General features: G+C 30.3%; 3 protein-coding genes across 6 annotated transcripts; 1 reads left to right on the top strand and 2 right to left on the bottom strand.

Moving 5' to 3' along the window:
• Positions 1-2,731: 2,731 nt before the first annotated feature.
• LOC148191479 (uncharacterized) lies at positions 2,732-5,960 on the bottom strand. Of its 4 annotated transcripts, XM_088102372.1 has the most exons (7): positions 5,460-5,957; positions 5,255-5,348; positions 5,029-5,096; positions 4,175-4,231; positions 3,328-3,564; positions 3,025-3,097; positions 2,733-2,862 (listed from the first exon to the last, which is right to left on the bottom strand). In XM_088102372.1, exons 1-6 carry the CDS (start codon positions 5,562-5,564, stop codon positions 3,068-3,070), a joined length of 591 nt encoding a protein of 196 aa, XP_087958498.1. In that variant the 5' UTR covers positions 5,565-5,957; the 3' UTR covers positions 2,733-2,862; positions 3,025-3,067. The 4 variants fall into 4 exon arrangements, with proteins under 4 accessions (XP_087958497.1, XP_087958498.1, XP_087958496.1 ...); XM_088102371.1 differs by lacking the exon at positions 3,025-3,097 and having other exon boundaries at positions 2,732-2,862; positions 5,460-5,955; XM_088102370.1 differs by lacking the exon at positions 3,025-3,097 and having other exon boundaries at positions 2,739-2,858; positions 5,460-5,960.
• Positions 5,961-11,726: 5,766 nt separating this feature from the next.
• Positions 11,727-14,689, bottom strand: LOC148191478 (putative complex I intermediate-associated protein 30). Its single transcript, XM_088101557.1, has 6 exons — positions 14,531-14,689; positions 14,331-14,444; positions 14,074-14,219; positions 13,680-13,760; positions 13,461-13,559; positions 11,727-12,198 (listed from the first exon to the last, which is right to left on the bottom strand). The coding sequence occupies exons 1-6, from the start codon at positions 14,580-14,582 to the stop codon at positions 12,010-12,012; spliced, it is 681 nt and encodes a 226-aa protein (XP_087957683.1). The 5' UTR covers positions 14,583-14,689; the 3' UTR covers positions 11,727-12,009.
• A 1,334-nt stretch (positions 14,690-16,023) lies between these two features.
• LOC148191477 (cytochrome P450 704B1-like) lies at positions 16,024-18,706 on the top strand. Its single transcript, XM_088102499.1, has 6 exons — positions 16,024-16,480; positions 16,685-16,900; positions 16,987-17,283; positions 17,355-17,732; positions 18,155-18,355; positions 18,442-18,706. Exons 1-6 carry the CDS (start codon positions 16,205-16,207, stop codon positions 18,619-18,621), a joined length of 1,548 nt encoding a protein of 515 aa, XP_087958625.1. The 5' UTR covers positions 16,024-16,204; the 3' UTR covers positions 18,622-18,706.
• The last annotated feature ends 794 nt before the right edge of the window (positions 18,707-19,500 follow it).

The raw sequence follows: 19,500 nt of genomic DNA, 5'->3' as shown, positions 1-19,500 counted from the left end.
TGGTTAAACTCATAGTTTGAAAAACATATAGCTTATTACTTCAAGCAAAAAAATTCTCAAATTAAACATATCCTTAATATCCCAACAAATTCATACATATTATCCAAATTGTAAAATAAAACATTCATAGTAAAACATCAGTTATCATTCATTAATATTTTCAAATTTTATTTGTCAAATTGTAAAATATTATAATTAATAAGTATTGTTTCGGGTATAAAATTAAAGTTAATTATCTAAATTGTGTTATTGAAGGTCTGAACGCTATCTTGAAATCCATGTGTTGGGTAGAACTAATCGTCTGAACATTTTAGAAGATATTTGCACAAGATTGTTGATAGATGGAAATTAATGATATAGTAAATACAAATCACCTATCTCAAACCTCTGTTAATAGATTTTAGTGTAAGCTTTTAATTAACACTAATTTAATCATGTACACTTCATCTTTAAATTGATTAATATTAAGATTAATATGCTTTGACTTATGACCGATCAATTTACTTGATGGTAGATCGGATTTATTAATAACTCACTAAATGATCTAAATTATAATTAATCGTTCGAAATGTAATTAACCAGACCTTTTCAATTATTTTTTAAATAAAAAGTATACCTTGTTAAATTATAACATGTGGTGATTAATTTACACATTTAGCTGGAGTATATAAAATTAGTACGTTGAATCTTTCATAATTTCTCTAATCATAGTATCTTTTTGAAGAAAAACAAAAAAGAAGAAGGGGCGTGAGTATTATTTTAATCATCCACTATGATTATGATTGTAAATAAACAATGCATTTACTTCATAACAATGGAATAGAATAAGAATATTAAATTTTAAAGAAAAATATTGAGTTGATTCCACGCAGAGAAGGAATATACTAATAGATGGCTTCAAATACCAATAATTTATGGTTTATAATATTTTTTCACATTCTTCTTTTCTTCTTTTCTTCTCCACCACGTCTCCTCTCGCTTTCTTAATCTAAGATCTAACTTTTCAATATTCTTATAAAGAAAATATATCATACATATATTAAATTAAATATTTAAAATAATCACGATAAGTTAATTTTTTTTTATGAGTGTTATTGTATCATGTAACATTTAAAACTTGATAGTAATCATTTTAATATAATATAATATCCGAACTTCCTAAAAAAAATATATTTTTAAATTAAAGATATGAGTTTTATTAAGAATATAAATTTTAAATATTTCACCTAATTTTTAATAAAAAGAGTAATAGAATATTAAAGTCTCAAACTTATGATTCTACTATTAGTTGTAAAAATAAAAACTGAAGTCTTAAATTTATGATTATAGTACTGTTTATATTATATTTTAAAATTAATTATATAAAATATATACTGTGTTTGTTTTTCTTTTATTCTTTGTATTTTTATATTCTAAAAGTTAATTTGGTGAAAAATCATATTTTTGTTACTATATTTTCTAATACGAGATATGCCAGGATATTTCTTTTCATATTAGCCACTTGTATTTTATTTTTCTTAATTTTTAATATTTTATTTTATTTTTAATTTTAGTTTTTCTTTTAGTTTAGTTTTTGAAAACTTTCTACATTTAAAAAATGCTAACATCTCATTTAATAATATAAAACTAAAATAAAACATTATAAAATATATAAAATAAAAGAAATAGCAAAACATATATACATAATATAATAATATAGTTATCATGAAATAATAAACATAATAATAAAACATATACAAATTAGAGGACAAAATTTTTTAAAAACAAACTCATATAAAAAAAAATCACCACATGTTATAGAAATAACATCATCACTTTCCTCCATAAACACATTACTATTTACTTCCTCATACGCTCAAGTCAATAGGTGATAATTGCTAAAGAGATAAACAAACACAAAATATATAGAAGGACAAGCTAGTGTACAAAAGAGTTACTAAAGAAATCATGTTATATATACAATTTAAGCACATATAAATACAATTGATGCATATTCACATAAGACAAATGACTCTAAACTCAATTATTTAGATACATCTCATTAACATAAGAATTCATTAGAGACATGCATTTGTGGTGGTCTCTACTACTTTGTAGTGGTCTCTACTACTTTGTAGAGTCATAATCAAAGGAAGTCAAGATATCATAACCAATATTCTAATTTGATGAGGGGTCATATTATAAATATTAATGTTTTAAAAAAAAATAACCAACAAAAGTTACATAAAAGAGTTATAGTTCCATATTTTAGAGGGGATTTCTTTCTCTTTATCCCTCTTAAAAGAGAAACTTAAGAGAAAAGTTAAAGTGCTCTATAATTGGAAGATCAAATATCTTTGATCTACATTGTTTCTAATTACCAATAAAGGTGTTTATTTACCGCTTTATATAAGGTATTGGAGATTACTCAATTAGTTGAAATGATCAATTGCTTATTTGTTATTGGTATGTATAAGTGGATAATTTAACAATCTCACAATAAGTGATGCTCAGCGGCATTTATGGCATTCAGGGTCAAACTTTTCATAAAAGTGGTATTCATCAGTGTCCTGCTATTGTTTATTGTTGTATGAGATGTCAACAATTGCATTTTGTGATGAATTTGTTCAATTAATCAAATTGATACTCCTCTCTTAATACATTGGTTGAAAGAGTTTTAAAACATAGGAACTCATACTAATTTTCTTAATTATTCAAATTCTAAATTTCCTCAATCAACACANAATTTCTACACTTCATTGGTAGCTATCATCAGATTAAACATCATGTTCATAGGATATTTTTTGCTTTCTGCCATTTCTACCTCCTCCTTCTGGAATTCTCTCCTTTTCTTCCTCTATATCTTGGAGTAGGTTCACCTGTCTTCACACCATGATCAAGAAAATACAAACTCAATTAAGTCTCATAATAATGCATGAGAGATATTATGCCATGTAATGTATGATGCACATGAATTGGAACTTTCACAAATACCAGCCAAAAATCTGAGATAAATTAAGCAGAAGACTAAAGGGAATCACTTACCATCTTCACATACCTCACATACTTCATTGTTTTGTATCCTCACTCATTGGTAATGATAGTTTACATGACCGACCTTGTGGACACGAACAACATAAAAGACACCTCTGATTAAAAGACTCGATGAAAGATTCAGCTTGAATAAACTATCTTTTCCCTTAACCAATACTCCAAACAGATAATGCAGATTCTTGTTGAGTTTAATTTCCATATACTTTGAGTCTAACACTTCATTTTTCATGTGTATGCCATTGATGATATATGATGTATCAAATGAAATATAAGCAAAATGCAGTATATACTAACCCCAAAACAGAAATTCTGGTAACTGGTGTCAAAGACAGAGGAGTCCTCTGCCTTCCCAAATTTCATCTCAGTGGAATTGCGTTTATTTGAACTAGAACTTTCACTGTAAGTCATGTAAGCAGATGAATTAGAGCAATCGGCAGAAGAAAGAGAGGGGCTTCCATCCAATCCAATATCAGCTTGAAACATGTCTTCAAACAACTGTTGCAACTCCTCAAAGCTCTCCTCTCCATTTTCCTGTTATTTCACATATAAATTCATCAATAGTCTATGCTCAAATACGCTTCTAGCACCAACCTTTAGATGCTTTCAATTTTTTCAAACTTCTACTAGATTATCATACCAAGGATCATTCTTTCAAAACTAGCAAAAACTCAATGGAGTTCTCAGACCGATAGTCACAGTTTAAAATATACAACAAGAGTTAATTTAGTTTTACATGTATGGAAAACACGTTATTGAAAACTTTGATGATTCTAATTTAGCCAAGAATGATAAAAGGCGTGTTGGCTAACTGGCCTTCAACTACTTGCTGTTTTGGCATGCTGCAAGAAACTTCATTATTAATTTTTTTAGGTCCAACAAGAAACTTCAATAATAGCCTTCTGATTTCTTAGCATTTGGTTAGGTCGCCAGTCCAAAAAGGAAAAGAAAAAGGTGGCTTGGTGACAATGGATTGGTCCATTCATGACAATAGAAAAACTATAAACTACATAGTATTTGACAAAAACAAACACTATGTGTATGTCTAGCTTTATCCACCAAACCAAAAGTACATATAAAACAAACAACATTGAAACTGCATAGCTTTCTGACCCAACACCCCACTAAGTAGATGATGACTCACATTTGATTTGGTCTGACTCATCATTGTTAACATTTCGTCCAAAAAGTCCCCCATGCCCTGCAAAAAAGAAATTAATTGTTTGATCAGATCAACAAAATTATGGGATCACGAACAAGATTCAGTCCCCTCCACCAAAACCAAACTCGATTCGATGAATTATTCCCCTCTCACTGAATTCTATAAGCAACATGCCCATGTGATCTGTGACACACAAATTGACTTGTAACAAAGCTTGTGCCTTTGTTTGTGACAATCCCAATGAGTACAGCCAAGTTTTTGTAGGACTTATCGGATTCTTATTACTCCCCGAGAAGATGCCCCTTTTAACAGGAAAATAAAAACATGGACGGTGCAAAAAACAGAAACGTGACAAGACTGCAGGACAACAATAACACTCATGCATTCACACAATCTAATCATCACCGTTGAGTGAAAATCAGACCCTTCAAATCTCATGCATATTATCTTCATTCACTTATGCTGATTAGAAAAACAGAACAGTATACAAATTAATAAAAAAATACGTCACTTCTATACTATTTCTGTAAAAGTTAAAACAACCTTAACAATTCAACGGTATACGATGATTGAATCACAAATCTACACTATTTGCTCTCCTTCCTTATTTCAATTTAGAACCCCCACTGAAAAAATATAAATGCATGGAAAAACAAGATTTACCCTTAAACACATAAAATAACAAAATTGCAAAAAGATAGAACCAAATTGGTTACTTCGAGAAAAAGAGGGTCAAACTGAAATTGCTTCTATTCGAGGCAATAAAACATAGGGATGAGCGGACCTCAGGGCATGGTTACTGTAGAAGATGGCATGAGATGAGGTGAATGACTTACGTTTTCGTCGTCATCACTATCGTAGACACCAACGTCGTACATTAGCCTTTTGTTGGCGTCAGATAAAACTGTCACAGAGGAAAAACACCATTTACACCAAATAAACAGCACAGGAATGAGATTTCAAACAAGAGCAAAATTCAAACTTTTCTTTAATTTTTAGGAGAAAATGAACAAGTCAATCATGGGTCAATGTTCAATCGTGGAAACATCTAAAGGGCATTACCAGAATAGGCTTCCCCAATTTCCTGGAATTTCTTCTTAGCTTGTTCCACTAACTCTGAATTCCCAGATGCAGCACAACGATCCGGGTGCCACTTCTATCCCATAAAAAAAACAAAACATCATTCACAACGGCTAATATTTAAGAAACATGGTTCAGAGAAGAGCAAAGAAGAACAGAAAAAGAACCATTTGGGTTCAATTCAAACCTTTGCAAGTTTCTTATATGCCTTCTTTAGCTCCAATTCAGTGCACTCCTTGTTCAACCCCAAGATCGTATAGAAGTCATTGCTTTTGTTTCCTTCATTAGCCATTGCTATTCCCACCGCCACCAACAAACCAAACTTCCTACAAACCAACCACACCAAAGGAAAACTCTCCACAGAACCAATCAATTATCAAACCAAGGTTTCTTGTCGACGAATTGAACTAACACACGAACTCCGTACAACCATAACATTAAAAAAGAGACACCAAAATCACACCACAACAGCAATATTAATACTACTGTCAAGCAAATGGTATAATATATATAAAATATATTATTAAACTTTGATGGCAAGTTGGGTTTGGTGCTCTACATGTTTTTGTGAATAGGAACACGGAACTCAGCACTTGCTTTTGATTCCGTGGAGTGAAAGGTGAAGAGCAAAAGAGGATCTCATGAACACTCCAGAACCTCTAACCCTGCCTTGCACCTTATATAGTTTTTTTTTTTTTTTATTTGATTTTCTTACTCTTTAAAGAAAATTTTAAAGTATGATAAAATCCCCTTTTAGTAATATCTAGTTTCGCCTATTCTTTGTAGAAAAATCTTCAAAATTCAACAACTTTGATCGTGTGTGTGTGTATATATATATATTATTCAACTTTTTTTAGAAAGATGTATAAAAATGAAAACTTTTCTTTAATAAAATGGATAAAAATAAACAAATAATTGATAAAAAGCAAGGTAGTTGGTTTGGACTATGTATGAGGATTGAGGGTGGTAATAACGTAAGGCTGAGATTCTGTGGTAGCTTAGATATTTCATGGGAGAGTGTGTCCAGAAGGTTCTTTCTCTGTGAATGTGAAAGTGTTTTTTTTTTCTGTGGATGTGAAAGTCCTTTTCTTAATGAGTTTGTGAGTTTTAAGAGGAAAGAGAGAAGAAAGTTGGATCTAATTGTGGGTCCCACTGGTTTATCAAGCTGTTTAACAGCTTGGAGAATTGATTGCATTGTCACTGTCTTATAGCACAGAAAGAGAAAAAGGTTAAGAACTGAACTCACTTTTCGAAAACAGGTTATGTTTGTGCAAAATATAGATACTTTGATTACAGACCTATGTTATTATGAACCTATAATTTTAAAGATCAACTTCACACTATAAATCAAGAATAGTTTCACTCTTGCATTGTCTCCCACGTTCAGATCCTTAATGGTCACGATCCAGAAATATACTATTTCAATTTTGACAAAAAGAAAAATAAAGTGACACTATGGAACTTTGGAAGATGAGGCCAATAAGCACCCAAAGTTGGGACATCATGGCATGTCGTCAGCATTCATTGTATGTTTGCATGCAAGGTGAAAAGAACAGAATACTACCTCTTCTGTGTAATTTTCTCACCAAAACTTATGCTGTTTATTTAACTAACCCACCATGTTCCAAATCTGTCACGATTTCAATATAATTTTATAAATTTAAATAATGTTAAAGTAACAAAATTTTTGAAATTGAACAAAAGTTATATAATATTTCTACACATTCTAAGCCGTTGTGAATGGTCCTTTGACCGAGTTCCGATCGGTTCTAGTAGATCGTTATCACTGACACATACTATCCAATCAAGATAAGTATTACTTATTAATCAATCATGCGGACAAACAGATCAAATGGACTGCCTCTAACAGTAAAAATCTTTAAAAATTATTTCTAATCAAGATTACTAGTAAAAATTGTTTACTAGATAATAAATCATGATTAAAATTTTACGAATTTAAATTTTTATTATAATCTCCTCCGCTCGAATTAACCACTTACTTTGAACATCAGAGTATTTTTGTTTGAGTACACTCAAACGATTTTGGAACGAAAAAACTTTAACTGAAAACATTTAAAAATACCTTTAACTGACTTGAAATAAAGTATGAAAAACCTACACCCAAAGTGATAATTCTTTACATTACTTCTGCTTAATAATATATACTAAAGTTGTATCACCTTACACGATTTCTTCACAAATGAAATCATATTTAACACGACTAGCCCATTTGTAATTTTTTCTTAAACTGTCCATTTCAATGATTTTGAAAAAAGAAAATTATGCCATTTTAATATTTTTACGGTAAAAAGAATTGCTCAAACACAGACTTTGACAGATACATTTTGGTAAGTTTATCAGATAATTTCTTGCAGCAAACCAGAAGAGTGATATTTTGAAGTTTTGGAACTATTCTTTCATCTCATGTGATGTAATGAAGTAGACATGATGTATGATCCCGTGGGCCCAGAAAGTGTTGAACCACAAGAGTTATGGCAGTGACAAAGACAAATAGTCCTTTGATATGTGTATATATATAAATATGTGTGTGTATATATATGTCTCTTGGTGGTGGTGGTCCCTATGGCCATGTAGGAGTAGAAGTTCCTCGAAATCACGTGCCAGAACGTGACACAATACCACACTATGTATGATTCTGTACAAGATACGACCATCTTCAATTCTTCATCACAAGCATGCACTTAAAGGTGATAGGAGACATTGTCTTGCAAGTAGAAGGAAAAGGTTCATATGTGAAGATCGTGGACTAATCCTGGCCTTAGCTTGCTTCAAGACTCTACCACCTATATATAACCCTTTTTTTTTTACCATTTTTATCACTAGTTAATCTTTTATTTTTATATCTAAATTCCCCATTATGTCACTGTTGTTTGAGTTTGATTAGACTGGTTTTAATTGGGTGTCATTGTTGTTGTTCTTTGTTAGTATTTGGATGTTTTTTTCTTCTATTAATTCTATGAATAATAAAAAAATAAATTCTTTTCTAATTCTAAACTTATGTTAAAGTTCTTCTTTTTATTTTACATTTACTATATTGATCAAAATTGAAGAGTTACTAGCAGTATTTAATGTCAAAGTCAATAAAAATTCAACAATATAATAATAACTTTATATTAAATATAACTAACTTATCATAGTACTTTCATCTTATATTTATAAATTTTATAATAATATTTAGATTTAACATAATCATCTTTACGGATTCTCTAGTTAAACTGTCCAAATTTAAAGTGATTAAATAATCATACTATATAAGATGAATTTAGTTAAATTTGTTTTTATTTACTTTTACTTTTAAAAAGATGTAAGTTTAATTATTTTTCTAGTGTTAATCTCAAGTTTAAATAAAAATATTAAAATGAAAGTGCATCCACTTATCTCGAACTAGTGAATTGATTGTAATGTTAGGATTCTGAGAATTTTTGGAAAAGCGATGTATTTGCCCGTACACATCATATCACAAACTTTTTTTTTTCAATTTCAATGTATTAAGATCAAATACAATTCAATTATTATTATTTTCAGAAAGTTATTGTACATAGATGAAACCACTTTGTAGACTAAACCAGAATTTTCTATTTGAAAAAAAAAATATAGCATTAAGATTGAAGTGGGCAACAAACATTTCTGTCCACATGATTCTTTATGAAAACAGAGCGTATTTGGCGATCATTTCAGTCAAGATTATTGGCTCAACCCCTTATTAATAAGAATATGTAAGTTTATTTTTTCTTAATGTAAATTTATTTATTTTCTTAACTCTTATATAAGTTGTAAGGTAATGCACTAACAATTTATATTTTATTAAAGAAAAAGACATTAAGTTCTAAAGCTTTATCTCACCGTCATATTAGTTCATCAAGCTAAGAAAAATAGGCGAGTCCCTAGGCTTTTTCTAGGGTTTCCTATGAACTTCCTAAAAGTACCATTTTGTTCATCTTCATTTTAGTCCAAACTTTTAGAACTAGAGTGATAATAACATGTTTAGAAACAAAATGGAAAAAGAAGTGAATTTCATTTATTTCAATAATATATTTATAAATTTTGGAAACCTAATTTAGTTTTTCTTAACTTTAAACACTAATATTAGAATAAAAATACCATTTTTTATAGACTAAACTGTTCATTCATGTTGAAAAATTTAAATATGAATTTAATTCTCATTAAGTAAAGATAAAAAATGTTCAATAAAATATAAAGAAGAAGATCCATCAATTTAATATATATATATATTTTTCTAAAATAGGACATAGGAAAAGGAAAACCATATCCTTTCTTTGGTTGTGTTGTTGGAATGCAACCACAAGTTCAAAAAAATTCCCATCTCATCGTCTTAATCACCAAAAAGTTTGTGGGGGCACTCTATTTTGTTCTATACTTTTTAAAAACTATTTTATTTCAGCTGGGTAAACTTGACCAAATACTCAACAAACAAGGCTCATGGCATTGACTTCTTATGGCAATTTGCAACTTGTTTTCACAACTTGCACATTGAGAGACATCAATTTCCAGTTCAATGCAGCCAAAATGCATCCCTTTTTGTTTAGTTACTTATGTGGCCCCATAGATTCTAATCACACTCCAATTTTAGTAACAATAATGCAAAAAAAGGAAAAAAGAGAACAAGACAGAATATAGCAAGTTGTTGCAGCAAGAATAGTAATTAACTGTCAAGTGGCTTTACCGTGACACAGAAGGACATTTTATTATTATAAGAATCAATTCACCAAGTCCCTTTCAATTGCAAAGTCCAAAGCTAAACACAACTTGCTCCTAGTTTTGCTCTTATGTACAAAGAGAGAAGGGTTGATCCTAAGTTGCAGATATTGTTGCATCACTGAATAACTTTATTTGAAAATTCATCACTGCATTAAGAAAAGTGTCATATAGTAAGTTTATCTATAAAATCACACATTAATTTGAAATTGTTTATTACTTTATTAATATACATTAAGGTTTATTACATACAAAACACCAAACATTTCTTATTATTGTTTGAACTTTTACAAATAAATATTTATAATTTAAGGATTAAATTAGTAAAACTTATATTTTGTATAAAATTAGTTAGTGGCACATCAGTATTGACTATTCTTTCTTTTTTCACAGGTATCCTTCTTCATGTCAAGATCAAACACTAAACTTCAGCACTTCTCTCCTCAAAGATTCAAGATTAGTTCTTCCTTCATGCATTGGGCCAAATTTTTATTGAGATGAAATCTATGCATGTGTTATTGGTATTATGATAGAACTATATTTGAATACATGACTGCATGCAAAGCATCTAAACCCCCTACAACTAGCCAATTCAAGTGGATCGTCTATGTGTATTCTTGTTCTAGTTACAATTCAACCAAAAACGATTTACACAGGCACTGCCCTGTCATAGAAAACTAATACCAGAAAGTACTTACATGAAAGATATTCATTCTAATCCATTCATATACATAATTAAGTGAATAAGTTAAGTGAGGTATACTAAAAATATTTATATCCAAAGAGTACATTTAACATAATAAGATCAAACAGTATCAACCTTGTAATTTCTAAGTTTATCTTATTAGGATCTTCAGTCATTATGACTGATAGCACTGATGAGATAAGATATCTTCTGCTGAAAAAAAGCAGCAGAAAAGTCATAAAAGATATCTATATCCCACTGGTTTATCAACTGTTCAACTTAAAGTTTCGTCAAGATAACGAGGAGTGGGTAGTGGCATATACTTCAAAAGGAATATAGAAGTCTTCTGGCCCAATTATAGATTCCATAATAAATCAAAATAAAACTATGATATTTTCTTTATCTTGACATTAGTCCAAAAAGATCTATTATCTTTACTAACGACTGATCTCTGTTGAAATACCAAGTTGACCACTTAACATATTCTTTCATCCGCGGAATTAAAAAAATGAGATTTCGTTTGAAAAAAATAAATAATCCAGTTCCATTCATGTTATTGATAAATAAATCAATTAAGTTTGATTCGAAGCAATATGTCACGAATACATCCCTCTCTTCTAAACATTCTCAATTATCTATTTTTAGCTTAAATTTATTACAAAACACAAAATTAAAATTGAGACTTGGCCAATTTGTTTTAAAGTTATGCATAACTTAAAATAGTGAAATGATTTTGAATTAATAAACAGCTGAAATTTGCTTTTCGATTGAAAAGCGGGATAATTGATTTTCAACAACCTAGGATATAGATTGCCAGCATTTCACATTTAGTAACCCTTTCTTAGCAGAAGGCATCATTTAGTTGGGAAAACTATAGTAATCTACTAATATTCTATAGCATGAGAAGATTATAATTGCAGGAATCAGCTTTAATTTGTGTATGGGTACAAGACTAACTGATAATGATATTTGCCCCCTATGACTAGGTTAGTAGCATTGCACATTTCTATCAAATTCATTCACCACAGTTAATTGATGACCGACAATCCAATTATGTCAGCAGTATTGTCAAGGTGACAATAAGTCTTGATTCTTCTGCTGTGAACATGATGAAAACAATGAATTTTGTTCTTCGAAAGTGCTTACATTATTGGATCTACTATAGCACTCAATAATACAGTCTTTGTATCGGTACTTTAATAACTACCAAATATATTTTTCCATTAGGAGCCATCAAATGATACATTGTTATTACAAAAAAGGGCACTCTAGAAGAAGAGGAAAATTCTTGATTTTTATGTGTAAACTATTCACTTCATTCTGTCCTCAAGGCTTTGATCCAATCAAGATCAACTCTGAAATCACCTGGTCCAGATCTAGCACCTGGGACACCACCCTCAGCATTGACAGACAAAGACATGCCCAAAATACGCGATGGATTCATTTCCAAATCTGCATCTATAACATTCCCTCTCCAAGTAGGTAAATACCGAGCTAGAGGAATCTGGCAATCAATGAATGTAACATGCATGTGATACCCATCACTTGTGTTGATTTAGAAAATCAACCAGGTACAAACAACACAAAGAAACTCTTATGTCAATAGGCAATGCCCACTAAGTAGATTACACGATGTCATTGCACTTGGATAAAGAGCATGAGTGATCCGTGTTTAGTATATTGACAAATTATGTGGGATGCAGAGGATCTACACAACCCTCCTTTATCGGGGCATGAGACTTGATTATGAAGCCATAGACAGAGCTTAACCATGTACAAAACCTAGCAAAATTCTATTATATGTTGACATATTGTCCACCCAACTTCAAAAATAAGATCGGTGCACAACAAGACCTATTTTGCTCACTAACAAATAACAATGTTGATATTTGATACTTATATGAATAGCAACCATGACAGTTGAAGACATGAGTTGTTCCAAAAATGAGCAGCACAGAAATTATAATGTTAAGCATAAGATCTATAGAAACAATCAACATTTCTTATGCAAAAAAGTTCCTTCCTGAAAACTACAAATATGGTACCACTAGAAAATTGTATAGAAAATTTTGAAAATCACACATGAATAAAAAATCCATACTTTATTTAATTATTGTGATATTAACATCTTTATTGGTATTGAGTTAAAAAAGAATAGAAAAGAAAAAATAACTTGTGTTAGTTAAAAGTTGAAATCCTGTGAACTCTCCAACATTTACACGAGTCTGATGCAGTTATGACACAAACAACTATTGTTTTGAAGTGTTTACACTTCCTTGGCAGCCTCCAGTAATATATAAGAAGCTTTCGAACTTATAAATTCCATGATCCAGTGTTAATGCTCTAGAGATTTATAATCAAAGCAAAATAATTAGTGTACTGTTATGCTTTGATTCCAGGAATTGTATTCCTAATTACACCTAGACCTTTTATAAACATTGTAGTAGTAAGGCTTCTAAGGAAGTAGATGGAACGCTACAAAGGTAATGTGCTGATGTGCAAAATCTTTCGTTGCATCTGATTTGAGTAGTTCAAGTCCTTATTTTCCCAAAGAGAAACCTATAATTTTCGCCACTTAATTTGGCACAACTAGTAAAATAATGTATAGAAGGAAAAATGGTCATAACTTGTAAGCAACAGAATACACATCACTCAAAGATAAGTTATCTGAGCAGACGTCCTACAAAAGCGAAGGCTTTAACAACACAATGAAAACCTGGTCAATCATAAGTATGTTGTAAGCAGTGAGAAGCAAATAGAACTTACCTTTGTAATGTACCAGTTGCCTTCAGGCACATAAACAAAAGCTTGCCATGAGTTATCTTCCATCTGTCCAGGTGAATTGACCCAATTCTCCGTGTAGATCTGCACAAAAATCACCAAAGGTAGAATACTCATAACATCACCCGAGAAATGAAATTTTTAAGCCCCTCAACCTCTAGATTTCCTTGCATAATATAAATGGCAACGAAAAAGTGCACTCACAGTAGATATATAACATCTTCCATCTCCTTTAAGTTTCATCGCAATGGTATCATATGAATCCAAATCAATAAAACCATCAAACTGCAGACACAAAGACTTGTGTAAGAATAACATTTAATATAGAATTTCTCTTCCACACACTGTCAGCGTAAAGATTCTTCCACAATCAACTGATCAGAAATACTCTTTGGATACGATTTTTAAAATAGTATAAAACTGAACAATCTTATTACACTTCAAAGATGACAATCTCGACGATATAATGGTTGCCAAAAACCCTTTACAAGTTACTTTGCAAGTGCATTCTAATTAATTTTTTTGGTACAGAAAAAAAAAATCAGCACCAATAATCACATTAACAGAATCCAATATGGTTGTTTTTGAAGAAATTAACCTTTTTAGAGCGCATTCCACAGAAGCCACCCCGAGTAATTTTCCATTTAGAGCCCTCAGAGACATCCAGAGAGAGGTTCCCGGAGAAGATTCCAGAAGTTACTCCATTCTCCGACTCAGTTATCTGCAGAGACGCAGAGGACAAACCTGGGTAACAAAAACATTTAAAACCCCAAAAACTGAAACGATGAAAGAATAAAAAAAAATGCAAACTTCACAATAATCAATTGAGTAGTGGCACGAAACGAGGCACCCCACCTCCAAATTCGGAATCAGAATACAAATGCCACTTGCTTAACTCTTTCTTGGAATTGAAGCTGAAGATGGGTCTCTCCGGTGGTGGCATCAAATCATCAAGATTACCGGATAAAGCTTTTGTTCCAATGCAGAAAAAGAGTTAGAGAGAGAAAATATTTTGAATGAAAGAGAACAAATTAAAGATTGAGAAGAAAAAGAACCTCTCTTGGTAGCATCAACCGAAGCTTGTATCAGTCTTCGCAATCTCGACATCTCTCCCTCTGTTTGTCACTACGGCCACCACCAACAGTGGCGACAGCTCCAACCACCAGGCTTATCAGTAAATGGGCCTTCTTTTTTGGGCTTCTTCATCTTTAGGCCCAACTTTACAGCCTAAAATATTGTGTCTGTAAGTGTAGTTTTAGGACAGATTATAATTTTGTTCCATTTGTCTCTATCTTTTTCTTAAGATTTTAGTTCAGACATAGTAAAAAAATAAGTAATTTCAGTTTCGTTCTAGTTAGGTGTTTTTATTTTATATTTGATTGACTAAATAATTTCTTGATGGTACCCAAAATGAAAAAAAGTTAGATATATAGTTTAAATGGATGAAAAAAAATAAAATAAACATGATTATTTGAAATTGATTTTAATTAAATTTAAGTTCATGTTAAATTTGATTATTTTTAATTGACTTTATATAAAAAAAATTTGAATATTAAGTATTCAAGATTTTTGTATTTTACAATTAAATCTTTATCATTTAATTTTTTTTCATTGACATGTGACGAGATTGTTATTATGTTTTATTATTTTGCTTACCTAAGAAATGTAAAATTTTGTGTTTGATATAAAACGATATCCTAATTTCTTTACTTTCTAAAATGAAGAATTATAAATTAAGTTCTTTACTTTACTTTTATTTTTTCTTAAGGTATTTTCATCAACCAAAGAAAGTGTAAAAGTTAATATTAGCATAAATTGTCAAATATTTATTTAACATTTATGTAATGATTTTTAATTGAATGAAGGCGTGAAATAAATTTATATTGACAATAGATAACTTATGCTAATTTAATAACAAGAAATTATGTTAATTTAACTAATAAGAAATTAAGTAGCTGAAATGTTAAAATTATCAGTCAAGTGGCTAAAATTTCAAAAGCACAACTCACACTTTAATTTATGATTGTTTCAATCGACACCTCCTATCATTTCATTTTGTATCTTCAAAACTTTTTAAAATTTCAAAACTGTCATTTATAATTCAAAAAATTCTAAATTTCATAGTTTCATCATATTTTAAGATTCGGTAAATGATTTTTTCTTTATTAAAATTTAAAATCTAATAAAAAGAAATTTCAAAATTATTCAACAAAGAAAAATTAATTTCTAAGGTTATTTTCGAAAATTAGAGATGCAGACGGAAATGATTGAAACAGCCTTAATTTATATAAGTAATTTTTTTATTAAAATAGTATCAATATTAAATGATTAAATTATATAAGAGAAGAATTAAAGAAGATCACCTCCATATCGGTTGTTATGTTCTGTTTAGGTCAATGGCACGAAAGAAATGAATATTTTCTTTATCTTTACAGTTCTAAAACCACAAGCACTAAAAGAATGTGACAGAGATGCTAACACATAACTAAAAACAAATAAATAAACCAGTTAGATACCTACATTTTAACTACCTCTGTTCCCTCTTAATTGTTGTAAAGAGAAACATCAACCAATCACTCAAAGCATGCACCTTTTGTGCTTGTCAAAAACAAAAAAACATGCATCTTTTGTGACATGTATATTATCGTATGCAGTTATTTTTCATGTCTTAAAAATAAGGTTTTGAGAGGAACCTGGCATTAGTTGCTACCTTTAGGGACCTATGAAACATGGGAGGGTTAGTAGTACTGATATGCATGGTTGTTTCATGGATGTTCATACATAGATGGAGTCAAAGAAACAAGAAAGGTCCAAAAACTTGGCCCTTTTTTGGAGCTGCTATTGAACAATTGATGAACTATGACAGAATGCATGATTGGCTTGTCAATTATTTGACCAAATCAAAAACTGTTGTTGTTCCTATGCCTTTCACAACTTATACTTACATTGCTGACCCTAATAATGTAGAACATGTACTCAAGACCAACTTCAATAATTATCCTAAGGTAATCTACATCAAATGTTTCAGTCATACTACTTTTACTAAATAGTGCATGCATGCATACATGGTAAATCTCTTAACTCTTACAATAATTGTCTTAAAAACCATATTAAGAATGTTCTTTTATTGTTCAACTGTATAAAAGGATTTTACTCTTTATCTGCATAATGAAAGTTTTTGATGGAAAAGTTTGTGGTTTTGATTGCAGGGTGAAGTGTACCATTCATATATGGAAGTGCTTCTTGGAGATGGGATATTTAATGTTGATGGTGAGACTTGGAAGAAGCAAAGGAAAACTGCAAGCTTAGAGTTTGCATCCAGAAATTTAAGGGAATTTAGCACAAAAGTTTTCAGGGAATATGCCTTGAAACTTTCTGCTATTCTCAGTCAAGCATCTATTCTTAACCAAGAAATAGACATGCAGGTTCTGCTACCATTCTCCATGTTCTTAATTTTGTTTTCAAAGTAGGAGATTTTGCAGTTGATGATGGTTGAAATGTTAATTACCAGGAACTGTTGATGAGAATGACTTTGGACTCCATATGTAAGGTTGGATTTGGAGTGGAAATTGGAACACTGTCTTCCAATTTACCAAAGAACAGTTTTGCCGATGCATTTGACACTGCAAATATCATAGTAACACTTCGTTTCATTGATCCACTTTGGAAGATTAAGAAAATTCTAAGTATAGGCTCTGAAGCACAACTTGAGAAGAGTATCAAAGTTGTTGATGATTTCACCTACTCAGTAATTCGGAAAAGGAAGGCAGAGATAGAAGATGTCAGAAAAAGCGGGCAACAAAATCAGGTAGCTTTATATCCTAACCACATAGTAAACATCAAACATACATTGATTCATGACCTATGTTAAAAAAACAGATGAAGCATGATATATTGTCAAGATTCATAGAACTAGGAGAAAGCAATGCAACGGACAAGAGTTTGAGAGATATTGTGTTGAACTTTGTCATTGCTGGTCGAGACACAACTGCAACAACCCTGTCATGGGCCATATACATGGTAATGACACATGCTCATGTTGCTGACAAACTTTACCTTGAGCTGAAACTTTTTGAGGAGAATCATGCAAAAGAAGAGAACATTTCCTTGCCTCAATTTGACAAAGAGGACTCAGAATCATTCAATCAAAGAGTAGAACAATTTTCAAGGCTTTTGAATAAAGATTCACTAGAGAGATTGCACTATCTGCATGCTGTGATAACAGAGACCTTAAGATTGTATCCAGCAGTTCCTCAGGTGTGCATTTTCCTACATTGATTTAGTTCTAGTTATGAAAATTCCATAAAATGTGAGGCAACTTTTGAACTATTGCTCAGAAAACAAGTTGGTTTTAAGCATGTTAGTTGGTTTAAGATAATACCTCACACTTAAAATGTGTTTTTTCTCAATTTTCTGAAGCCAACCCAAAAAGTGATTGACACCCTTTTCGATCTAAAATATTAAGATAATAAGTTTATGAATTTTCTATCTAAAGTGAGACTTATACTTATATTTGAATTCCTGAAAATGTATTAACAAGACACATTTTCTTGGTTTTATCATAAGCAAAGCACTTTCATGTACTTTTAAAGAGAGGTTCACTTCACTAAGGTTGTTGCTTTAATGTACTACTTTTTGTTTTATGAACAAGTTTTGTGAACATGAGTGTTGAATTGTAGGATCCTAAGGGCATATTAGAGGATGATGTATTGCCAGATGGAACGAAAGTAAAGGCAGGGGGAATGGTAACATATGTTCCATACTCTATGGGAAGGATGGAGTATAATTGGGGTTCTGATGCAGCTTCGTTTGTCCCTGAGAGATGGTTCAAAGATGGTGTTCTAAAAAACGAGTCTCCATTCAAATTCACTGCTTTTCAGGTACTTTGATCTCCTTAGAACTCTGTAATATGATGTGATTACAATCCAAAGTTGGTGTTTCTTATTTTCCTTTGCACCTATTATAGGCAGGTCCTAGGATATGCCTTGGCAAGGACTCTGCATATCTGCAGATGAGGATGGTGCTAGCTATTTTGTGCAGATTTTACAAGTTCAAGTTGGTGCCAGGTCATACAGTGAAATATAGGATGATGACAATATTATCAATGGCTCATGGTTTGAAAGTTACCATACACAAACGATGTTAGACACGTTTTCAGCGGTAATTAATATGTGATTAATCTTATCATCACATATTTTTAGCCTTTGAATAAATAAATGAATTGATAATAATATTATTATTAATATATAAAAGAATAAAATACTTTATAAATGTAAATGATATTCTGTGTACAACACACAATTATGAGTAACCTATCCTGTTCTATATATTTTAAGGAAAATAATAATAATAATAATTATTATTATTATATAAAAAATAATAATGAATGATAAGACATTCAGTTTTAATATTTGGAGAAATCTTTTAATTTTATTTTTAAATAGTAATGTGAGTGTTAAATTTAATCTTAATTTTTGTAATTTATGTTCAATTCGGTCATTTTTTTTATAACGTTATCTAAATCACACGTCAATTCGTGATTATTTTTTATTTTTTTAAAAAAGAATTATAATATTTTTTTAAAAAGAATTATAATATTTTTTTAAAAAAAATTATAATATTTTTTTTAATTTTTTTAATTAAAAAAATTGTTCACGTGTCAAGTTAATATTATATCACATGACAATATCAGTACCATGTGTCAAGTCACGGGTCAAGTAAGTATTCATTTTGTTAATCTTTATTAATTTAGTTCTAATTTTTATTAACTTTGTTCAATTCAATTCCAATTTTGTTTTTCTTTAAATTGAGATTAAATTAAATTTTTATTAAATATATCTTTTATTATTTTTAAAACCAACTCTAACTATATTATTTGAATAAAATAATTAAATTTATGTTTTATTTTTTTCACATGTGAAAAATAGGGTTAGAATTGGTTTAAAAATAATAAACAAAAAAACAATAAAAAATTTCATTCTAATTTTAAAAATAAATAAGAATTTACCTTCTAATTTTATAAATA

The sequence above is a fragment of the Vigna umbellata genome, chromosome 11, assembly GCF_029865625.1.
Source record: "Vigna umbellata cultivar VRB3 chromosome 11, Vumbellata_1.0, whole genome shotgun sequence".
Taxonomy (NCBI): domain Eukaryota; kingdom Viridiplantae; phylum Streptophyta; class Magnoliopsida; order Fabales; family Fabaceae; genus Vigna; species Vigna umbellata.
The sequence above is the reverse complement of the archived record's forward strand: the minus strand, read 5'-3'. Positions and strand labels throughout refer to the sequence as shown.

What these genes read in the sequence shown, in the direction of transcription:
- LOC148191477 (XM_088102499.1), top strand. Translation starts at nt 16,205, where the DNA reads ATGGGAGGGTTAGTAGTACTGATATGCATGGTTGTTTCATGGATGTTC. An exon ending in AAAGCGGGCAACAAAATCAG is followed by an intron (nt 17,284 to 17,354) that starts GTAGCTTTATAT and finishes TTAAAAAAACAG; the next exon opens with ATGAAGCATGATATATTGTC. An exon ending in TGTATCCAGCAGTTCCTCAG is followed by an intron (nt 17,733 to 18,154) that starts GTGTGCATTTTC and finishes GTTGAATTGTAG; the next exon opens with GATCCTAAGGGCATATTAGA.
- LOC148191479 (XM_088102370.1), bottom strand. Translation starts at nt 5,564, where the DNA reads ATGGCTAATGAAGGAAACAAAAGCAATGACTTCTATACGATCTTGGGG. An exon ending in ATAGTGATGACGACGAAAAC is followed by an intron (nt 4,232 to 5,028) that starts GTAAGTCATTCA and finishes TCTTTTTTGCAG; the next exon opens with GGCATGGGGGACTTTTTGGA. An exon ending in TGAGTCAGACCAAATCAAAT is followed by an intron (nt 3,565 to 4,174) that starts GTGAGTCATCAT and finishes GTGAAATAACAG; the next exon opens with GAAAATGGAGAGGAGAGCTT.
- LOC148191478 (XM_088101557.1), bottom strand. Translation starts at nt 14,582, where the DNA reads ATGTCGAGATTGCGAAGACTGATACAAGCTTCGGTTGATGCTACCAAG. An exon ending in GGTTGATGCTACCAAGAGAG is followed by an intron (nt 14,445 to 14,530) that starts GTTCTTTTTCTT and finishes TTGGAACAAAAG; the next exon opens with CTTTATCCGGTAATCTTGAT. An exon ending in TTCTGATTCCGAATTTGGAG is followed by an intron (nt 14,220 to 14,330) that starts GTGGGGTGCCTC and finishes TTTGTTACCCAG; the next exon opens with GTTTGTCCTCTGCGTCTCTG.